This window comes from Ananas comosus, linkage group 14 (genome assembly GCF_001540865.1).
Source record: "Ananas comosus cultivar F153 linkage group 14, ASM154086v1, whole genome shotgun sequence".
NCBI classification, from domain to species: domain Eukaryota; kingdom Viridiplantae; phylum Streptophyta; class Magnoliopsida; order Poales; family Bromeliaceae; genus Ananas; species Ananas comosus.
The window spans coordinates 5,389,467-5,399,833 of record NC_033634.1 but is presented as its reverse complement, the minus strand read 5'-3'; the positions used below and the strand labels follow the sequence as shown (position 1 = coordinate 5,399,833).

The 10,367-nt window shown below is 34.8% G+C and overlaps 1 protein-coding gene across 1 annotated transcript; it reads right to left on the bottom strand.

Annotated features, from left to right (window-relative positions):
* Positions 5,910 to 8,831, bottom strand: LOC109720111 (protein FAR1-RELATED SEQUENCE 5-like). The gene is made up of 3 exons (XM_020246995.1): positions 8,805 to 8,831; positions 7,344 to 8,489; positions 5,910 to 6,023 (listed from the first exon to the last, which is right to left on the bottom strand). Exons 1-3 carry the CDS (start codon positions 8,829 to 8,831, stop codon positions 5,910 to 5,912), a joined length of 1,287 nt encoding a protein of 428 aa, XP_020102584.1.

Sequence of the window (10,367 nt, the reverse complement as noted above, 5' to 3'; positions counted from 1 at the left end):
TAAATAACAAGAATGTAAAACGGAGATAAGAAGAAAATAGATAGAATAGGAAAATAAAAATAAAAAAAAAATGAAAAAAATACAAAGTAAAAATTTAAAGGAAATAACAAAAAATATATAAAAATTATTAAGAAAATAATCGAATTAATTTTAAATATAACTTATGTTTATTAAATTGAATAAATTTTTAATAAATATATAAAATTTAAAAATATTTTTATTTATTTTTAAATCTAACTTAATTTTTTTAAATATTTAAAAAATTTAGTATATAATTCCAATTTTCTAAAAATTATATATAATTATAATAATAATTATAATATATATAAGTATAAATATAATTATATATAATTTCTTATTAGTATGATTTTTATCTTTATTTTTTGTAATCTTTCTTATAATTTTATTACAGCAATAGTTGTTTATTTTTTAGTTATTTTTTATACAATTTTTTGACTCTTTTTTTTACTATTATTTATTTTATTTATATATTTATTTCTGCAGAATCGTTTGGCCGCAACACTCAGGTCCTTCACTAGTATACATTATTCTTCAAAATTTACCACATGTCAACAATTCCTTCATTAGTGAGTGTGGGCTCCCCCAAATCATCTCAAGTCTTCTATATATTTTTCTCTTTCTTTACTTGAACCAATTTAGGTTTTTCTCTTTTTTTGCTTGAACCGAATCGGGTCACACCTTTGCATAGGGTTGAACTGTTCCTCTTTAGTTCTTTCGGTTGTTACCTTTCTTTCAGGGGCAAGATGAATTCCATCCTTTATTGTTGCTTCTTCTATCGCTGTTTCCTGTTCCTTTGTTGTCGTTTTCTATTTTTTTTAATTATTTATTCGTCGCATCGCACAGATTACTACACTAGTACGTGTGTGTGTGTGTATATATATATAGAGAGAGAGAGAGAGAGTCCGGCTACTATACTCTTTGAGTACGATCGCCCCTGTACTCATAAGTTGTTTTTAATGATAGAGCTTCCGAATCGACGATCTATATCGTTAAACATTATTTAGAGCATTTAAAACTTCTAGAAATCAAATTTTATAATTTTTCGACATCATTTACCTTACGATCAAAAGCTCACAAAATTGACAACTTTTAACGGCCGGTATGGGATACTTGCTAATTTAACAGTGTAAAAGAATTGGAATAGGTTGAATTTTTGATAGAAAATTCTTTTCACTACCTAGATAAGGATCAATAACTCCAATTTTAAATTGAAGGATCCGATCATCCATTTTTAGGACGTCATTCGATTTTGATCGTTCATTTTATACCCGTTTGATGGACTTTATTATGATTTCGAAAAATTACGAAATTTATTTTTTAGAAGTTTCAAATAATCTAGATCATATTTAATGGAGTGGATTGTCGATTCGGAAGTCCCATCATCGAAAATAACTTATGAGTACGAATGGCGCAATACTCATAAGAGTATAGTAGCCCTACTCTATACATACATATATATATATATATGATATAATATAATAATATATATATATATATATATATATATATATATATTATATATAATATATATATATATAGTAGAGCTAGAATGACTTGTTAAAGTATCACAAGTGATACTTGTGTGTTTTAGCCCTTGGATGGAGAGATGTGAGGTTGAGATGATGGTGGTAGGTGGTGGTAGGTGGAATAGGTGTTTACTAAAGGCTATTAGTAATCAAAAATAGATCCAATGGCTAAAAACACACAAGTATCACTTGGGTGATACTTGTAAAAGTATTCAAGCCCTACTCTCTCTCTCTCTCTCTCTCTCTTCTCTCTCTATATAATAATATATATATATATAATAATATATATATATAAATATATATAAATGTTTTCAATGGTTGATATCTGCCGTTTTCAAGTTTAACGTGTAGAAGTATTCAAATCAGATGAAATTTTGATACAAAATTCTTTATACTACCTACAACAAGATCAATATTTCTGATCGAAAATTTTAGTGCTATAATCACACTTTTTATAAGATTTTATTTTCAGCCGTTAAAAATTATTGATTTTAAATTCTTTCGATTGATAGGTAAATGATATCAAAAAATAATAAATTATTTTCTAGAAACTTCAAATACGCTAAATCAAGTCTAACGGAGCCGATCGTCGATTCGAAAATTCCATCATAAAAACGGCTTAGGAGCACGGAGGCTGCGTGTTCCTGAGAGCACAGCAGCCCTACTAATAGTATATATATATATATATATATATATATATATATATATATATATATAGAATTATGCTATTATACTATCAATAGTATCAAGCCCTTGGTACTATTGAGGTTTCGGCCGTTGGATGAAAGGATGTGCGGTTAGGATGATAGTGGTTCCCTAGGGTTGAGTGGGTGGTTGGTTTAATAGTATAATCTAACGAGTGAAAATGATCAAACGGTAGATCTAACGGTAGAAAACTCAATAGTACCAAGGGCTTGGTACTATCGATAGTATAGTAGCGGGACTATATATATATAGAGAGAGAGAGAGAGAGGGAGAGAGAGAGAGAGGTAATTGCTTATATACTCCTGAAAAGTTTCCGACTTTCTAATTTACCCCTCTTAGAAGGCTACTATTGAAAATGTCTTTTTTACATTCCTACCTATTTCTAATATACCTTAGAGTTAAAATCTGTTAATGAAATCTGTTATCTCTATGAAATTACTATTTTGCCCTTTCATATATATCCTTCTACCATCACCGACTTTTCGTTTTTGCCCTTAAGTTAGCGGCACAAAAAGTATTTTGCTTTTTGGTCTTTTTAAATATACTCTTCTATCATCACCAACATTTCTTATTTGCCTTTAAATTAAGGGCAAAAGTGGTATTTTAATTTTTTTTAACTGTAGTAGATATTTAACTCACGTTTAATCCAAGTTAACTTAACGAGTGGTAACTACAATGGTATTTTGGAATAACGGAGGAACATATGAGGGGTATATTGGAAATAAAAAAAAAAGTAGGAGTAAATGAGATATTTTCGAAGTTTTGAAGGGTATATAGACAATTATCCCCCATATATATATATATATATATAGGCTGGGGCTACTATACTCTTATGAGTATAGACCTCCTTATACTCATAAATTTTTAACCGTTGATTGATGGGATGTATGATTAAGATGATGGTGGTGTCGGATCGTTGGCGCTAACCATTAATCCCAAAAGCTCGAGCTGTTAGAAATACGCAACCAATTCACTTAAAGCGTATAGAAACAGCGCCCACGTGTCTCGATTGTGACTCGGCCCACCTGGCCTCACGCCACTTCGAACATGACTCGGCCCAACCCAGCCTCACGCTATTTTGAACATAACTCGGCCCACATGGCCTCCCGCCACAGGGCAGGATGCTGGCCCATTTAAGCCAACAATCTCCCCTCCAGTACCTGCACACATTTGCAGCATGCAAGAATCGAACCCGTGACCTCTGGCTCTGATACCACTTGTCGGATCGTTGGCACTAACCATTAATCCCAAAAGCTCGAGCTGTTAGAAATACGCAACCAATTCACTTAAAGCGTACAGAAACAGCGCCCACGTGTCTCGATTGTGACTCGGCCCACCTGGCCTCACGCCACTTCGAACATGACTCGGCCCAACCCAGCCTCACGCCATTTCGAACATAACTCGGCCCACATGGCCTCCCGCCACAGGGCAGGATGCTGGCCCATTTAAGCCAACAGGTGGTCCCCACTTAGAATGATAGTGGTCCCATAGGGTTGAGTGGGTAGTTGGTTTAATAGTATGATCTAACGGGTGGAAATGATCAATGGAATAAATCTAAAGGCTAAAAACTTATGAGTATAAGAGAGCCAATACTCATAAAAGTATAGTAGCCGGACTCTCTCTCTCTCTCTCTCTCTCTCTCTCTCTCTCTCTATATATATATATATATATATATATATATATATATAGTCCGGCTATGGTGCTTTTAAAAGTATCAAGCACTTGGTGCTTGTAAATTTTTTACCGTTAGATCTCTACCTTTGATCATTTTTACCCGTTAGATTATACTATTAAACCAACCACCCACTCAACCCTAGCGGGCCCACATCATCCTAACCGCACATCCTTTAATCCAAGGGCCGAAAACTTACAAGCACTAATGACTTGGTACTTTTAAAAGCATAGGAGCTCAATTCTTTATATATATATATATATATATATATATATATATAGAGTTGTGCTTCTATACTATCAATAGTATAGAAGCACAACTACTATAGTGTTTTAAACCCTTGATCCTTTTTCAAGATTCGTTCACACAGGTGGGTGAATTAAGTGGGATGGCAATATTTAACACCGTTAAAGGAGGAGAGAGAAACCCACTTAAAAACCTGACTCTCTCTCTCTCTCTCTCTCTCTCTCTCTCTATCTCTCTCTCTCTCTCTCAGGTTCCCCCCCAACCCAACCCATCTCTCTCTCTCTCTTTCTTTCCCATTTCTCCCATTTCTCCCACAGGGCCTCATCTCTGGCTCTCCTGAACTCACCCCGCTCCTTCCCCTCGCACCCATCTGCCGGCTCACAACCCTAGCCGAGCGACACTGCCACCCGTCGGCGCCGCTCGTGGACGCTCCAACCCTAGCCGCGTGACACTATTCCGCGAAGCCCTCCAAACGACACCACTCCTCGACAAAACTTGGTCAAATATTGTGTTCCCACATATTTATTTCTATTTTTAGCTGAATTTTTTTAAATTTTTTTAAATTATTTAAAAAATAAAATGAAAAGCATATGCAATTTTTTACAATTATAGAAAATGATTATTTTCTTTTATTTTTTCTAATATTTTTATAATTTTATTTTAAAAAATTATGTAAAAAAAAAGTACAAGATTTGTGCTAAAATTTTTAATTTTGTTCTGATTTTTAAAGAAAAATTTATCAATATTTGTATGCTTCCTTAAAAATAAATTTATTCTAACTAAATTTATTTTTCATGTAGGTAATTATTATCATTTTATATGAGAAGCGCAATCAACAAGCGGATTGTTCGCTGCAACTGCAATGAAGTCGCTGTTTTACGAGTTTCCTCTCAACCAAATTGTAGTGGAAGATCATTTTATGGGTGTCCTAATTATAAGAAAGAAAATGAAAATTACTGCGATTTTTTTCAATGGTGCGATGTTAAAATTATAAGGAGAGACAAAGATATATCTGAAGAAGATAGCGCTAACTCTTCAAAAGTGGAAAGGAGTATGTTTTTTCAACGTTCTGCATCGCCGGCAAAATATTCAGATGAATGGCTGTTTGAACATATATATCAAATTCGAATGAAACAGCTAAACAAATTGGTATTCTAACGGCGCGAATTGATGAGCTCTCCACAAGGGTCACAGAGGCAGAGAGAAATTGTTCATTATCATAATTATTGTAATTTTCTCTGTGTAATATTTAAGTTCTTCTAGTTTGTTTTATGCATTGTGTAATACTTAATCATTTTAAATACCTTTAATCTGATGGAGTTATTTTGGATGTAATCTGATTTTATAAATAAATTTATATGACATAATCTATATGGTGTTTTTATTTATTCGTATAGTTGCGTAAAGATATTGCTCCCCCAAATCCGTGTAACATCTCCCCGACCGCGGATCCTCTATTAGATGCATAGTAATGAAAGCCCCAGTGCTACAGTTGCATAAAATATTGTTCAAAGAATTCAAAGAATGAGGGGAATCTAAAGAGTCAATAACATGGAATCCAAATTAAGAGTGACCACTGTAATTTAATCATCCACATTCAACATTCTACATTACAATTGATTTGGAAATAAAGATATCTAGTAGAAGACAAGATTACACTCTAATAGAATCCGAATTTAGAAATCAAAATATCCACTGAAGAAAAATTACAATTTAATTTCCACACAACATGTAGTACATCAACTAATTTCACATTGAACATTTGTCTCAATTTTAGTCCTCTGATGCATCTCTACTATTGTCCTGGATGACTTCACTGATTCACCATCTAGACAATCTGCAACAGTAAGCCCCTGTATTATAGAACCATAAAAAAATTATATTAGTTTCAAAACAAAATTATTGAAATTAGCTACTAAATAATATATGTAAAAAATGAGTTAAAAAATTTAGCTTACCTCTTTACAAGTTCTAATATTATGTCCTTTTTTTTTGCAATTTGCACAAGTCTAGACTTTTGGCTTTCATCTCAGCTGGTGGCTTATATCTTTGAGGCTTTCTTTTACCTTTGCAATTAGATTGAGGTGGATCTTTAACAATGCATTCCTCCATAGTTGTCCTTAATGAGTAGACTTGTGATAAAATAACGTCGTGGTAATCACCTTGTTTTTCTTTCGTAGTTTCTTTCCTATTCCCCCATTGGTTGATTAAGTGACTTCAACTCCTCAATAGCTGCATCAATCTTATGGCAAGCCAACTCCTATGCCTCCAATTTCTTGATCCTTCATAACAAACTGTGACTTTAAATTCAGCGAGTCATACAATGTGCAGTACCATTCGAAGATCCACAATGACTAGTAAAAGTTTTAATTTTGCCATCTTCCATTCCTTTTTTTTGCATTTTTGGTCCACCTCTTTAAAATGTACTTGTAGGAATAAAGTTCATTCGTACATGTTGCATCACACGTAGTGCGTGGGGGCATAAGATACCAGTGAATTCAAATTTGTTTCAATTGCAACAATTTTTTCAGTTTCTACTTCGATGCAACTTTATATGAGCATGATCCTTGTTTTAATGTATAAATATTTTCCAAAAGGGTTGTTTGGTACAACTTGTATTGCTCCAATTCAACAACTCCAAAACCTGTAGCATCTCTCAAGTGCTTTTTAAAATCTGAAAATATGACTTTAGTATAGATCTCGCGTGCTTGTTTCTCTATGGGATTTAATGACCATAAAGATGACTCTCCATCCGTTGTTTTGAATTCCTCCTCTTCTTCTTTCTCGTATCGACTTCGAATTATTTTGTCAAATTGTTGTACAAATCTATAGATTGATGTATGCGAATCCACCAACATTTTCAACATAGCATTTGCATTCTCACTCCGTTGTGAAGTAGACATATCGGCGAAAAAAGTGTCCCTAAAAAATACAGGAGCCCATTGATGCCGAGTATTCCATAATAATTGAAGGTGGTTGTTACTATTCAAGTCATATTTATCGAGCATCTCATTCCATCTAGTTTCAAATTCTTCTATTGTCAAGCTATAATTAATACATGATTTTAGCTCATTCTTGAAACCTTCCATTTTGTTATATAATACTCCCAAATGTTCTCTTGCCTTTCTCATTACGTGCCATTGACAACATCTATGCACAGGAGTGGGAAAAACTTGTCCAATTGCTTTTCTCATTGCCGGATCTTGGTCTGTAATAATTGCTTTTGGATGCACTCCCGACATTGCCTGTAACCATGTATGAAACAACCAACAAAAAGTATCGGCAGTTTCATCCCTTAAGAGGGCACATCCAAGAAAGATTGATTGTCTATGATGATTAACACCAACAAATGGAGCAAATGGCATTGTATACTTGTTTGTCATATAAGTTGTATCAAATGTCACAACATCATTAAAAAGTTGGTATGCCAATCTCGATCTCCCATCTATCCAAAATATGTTTTTTGTCATATGATTATCGTCAACCTCAATTGAGTAAAAAAATGAAGGATCCGAGGCATGAGTTGCGTGAAGATAATTGAGAGCATTTGCAACATCAACTCCAACAAGTCCCCTATTTGTTGACACAATCTCATTGCTTAAATCTTTCATAGTAAAATTGATATTTTGTGAGCTCCCATCTCTTGCTGCTATGTAAGACATAATTTGACTTGTTGAAATATTTTGATCTCTTAACAGTTGTATTACTTGTTTTTGCTCATTGGAGATAGAGCGATGAGAACGCAAAAAACGTGTTTTTGTTGGGCTTGCAATTAAGTCATGATTATGCTCTTCTGTAAATCTTGTAACCACCCATTTACCTCCTTTTATCATCTTTACTCTCATAAGGGCTTTACATCCTGATCGTTTGTGTGCAAATTCTTTTGTTGGTGTGACTTGGCCTTGTGTAGTTGTACTACTACGCTTGTCATAGTCTCGGACGTTAGATTGACCCTCTTTTGAACAAGTCAAGAGCATACTTGTCATCATTCCATCTTGTTTCCTTGCCTTATATTGACTAGCCTTTCTTATGCTAAATCCGAGTCGAAATGCATATGAGTTATAAAAAGTCCGTGCTGCCTCAGCACTGTTAAACTCTTTACCAATATAGGGGTCATCACTTACAACTTCCATTGCATCCCTATCGTGCATCAAACTGTTTGGTTCATCATGGTTATCTAAATCGGCATCAAAATCATCTGAATTCATATTCTCACTAATATTTTCTGGAGCATTGCTTTGGCCACATATAGATAAACCATCTAAATTCATATTCTCACCGTTTCTTCTAATATTTTCAGATTGAAAAGCATCATCCATCTATAACATTAAAATCATAAACAGGGAATATAAAATTAAGCATCATCCATCTCATATGATTCTTAAAATTTTTTTATTTACTGCCATAAACAAGTATCATAAAGAGAAAATGTATAGATAATAAATTTTTATCCCCCAAAAAAAAATGTAACAAATTTTCTATTTATTACTTGCAATAAAAATCATAAAGAAAAAAAACAAATACTTGTAATTAATTCAACAACTATGAATCTATAACTTAAGAAATAAATAATTTTCTATCAACCATTTAATATAAAGAAAAAAATATTTTAACTAACTAGGGATTAAAATAACCTGGTCATTGTTGTTGTTGTGGTCCATGAGGTGTCCCCGGGTTTGGAGGGTGTCAGGGAGCAACGTTGAAGCGGCGTCCAGACAATGTCCGCAGGTGGGTTTGGAGGGCTTCGCGGAATAGTGTCGCGTGGCTAGGGTTGGAGCGTCCACGAGCGGCGCCGACGGGTGGCAGTGTCGCTCGGCTAGGGTTGTGAGCCGGCAGATGGGTGCGAGGGGAAGGAGCGGGGTGAGTTCAGAAGAGCCAGAGATGAGGCCCTGTGGGAGAAATGGGAGAAATGGGAAAGAAAGAGAGAGAGAGATGGGTTGGGTTGGGGGGGAACCTGAGAGAGAGAGAGATAGAGAGAGAGAGTGGGAGAGTAAGGTTTTTAAGTGGGTTTCTCTCTCCTCCTTTAACGGTGTTAAATGTTGCCATCCCACTTAATTCACCCACCTGTGTGCACGAATCTTGAGAAAGGATCAAGGGTTTAAAACACTATAGTAGTTGTGCTTCTATACTATTGATAGTATAGAAGCACAACTCTATATATATATATATATATATGAGCAGGGCTGCTGTGCTCTCAGGAGCACGGAGGCCTCCGTGCTCCTGAGCCGTTTTCGATGATGGAGTTTCCGAATCGACGATCGGCTCCGTTAAACTTGATCTAACGTATTTGAAGTTTCTAGAAAATAATTTTTGCGATTTTTCGATATCATTTACCTAGCAATCGAAAGGATTCAAAATCAATAATTTTTAACGGCTAAAAAATAAAAATCCTATAAAAAGTGGTGATATAGCACTGAAATTTTTGATTAGAAATATTGAGCTTGTTGTAGATAGTATAAAGAATTTTGTATCAAAATTTCATCTGATTTGAATACTTCTACACCGTTAAACTTGAAAACGGCAGATATCAACCATTAAAAATTATGGATTTTGAATCCTTTCGATCACTAGGTAAATGATATCGAAAAATCGCAAAAATTATTTTCTAGAAACTTCAAATGCGCTAGATCAAGTCTAACAGAGCCGATCGTCGATTCGAAAATTCCATCATCGAAAATGGCTCAGGAGCACGGAGGCCTCCGTGCTCCTGAGAGCACAGCAGCCCTGCCATATATATATATATATCTATAAACATATATGAAGCCACAATATTTTTTGCCACATGGCATCTTATCCTTCATCCTCATAACTCCACTTTAAAATAAACCACTTTTCTCTCTATTGAACCACTCAACCTTACCAGCCTCTCTATTGAACTGAACTACTACTTTTGAACCGAGCTATCTTTCTGAACCGAACCGCTCCTTCTTTCTCTTACTTGCTTATTCTCTAAACCGGACCACTCATTACATCCCTAAACCTCTAAATAAAATCAAAGCGAATTCATCCTCATCGTTCCCTCTCTGAAACCGAACCGTCCCTTTTCTCTCAAACCGAATCGAACGGCATGTCTCCCCTCAAAACCCTTCTTTGAACCAAGAAATTAAACCGCCCTTCTTCCTCTTCAGTTTTTCTAAACCAAACCATACCAACGAACCAAACCGACCTGAAGCGCCTGTCTTCCCCTCATCAATCAA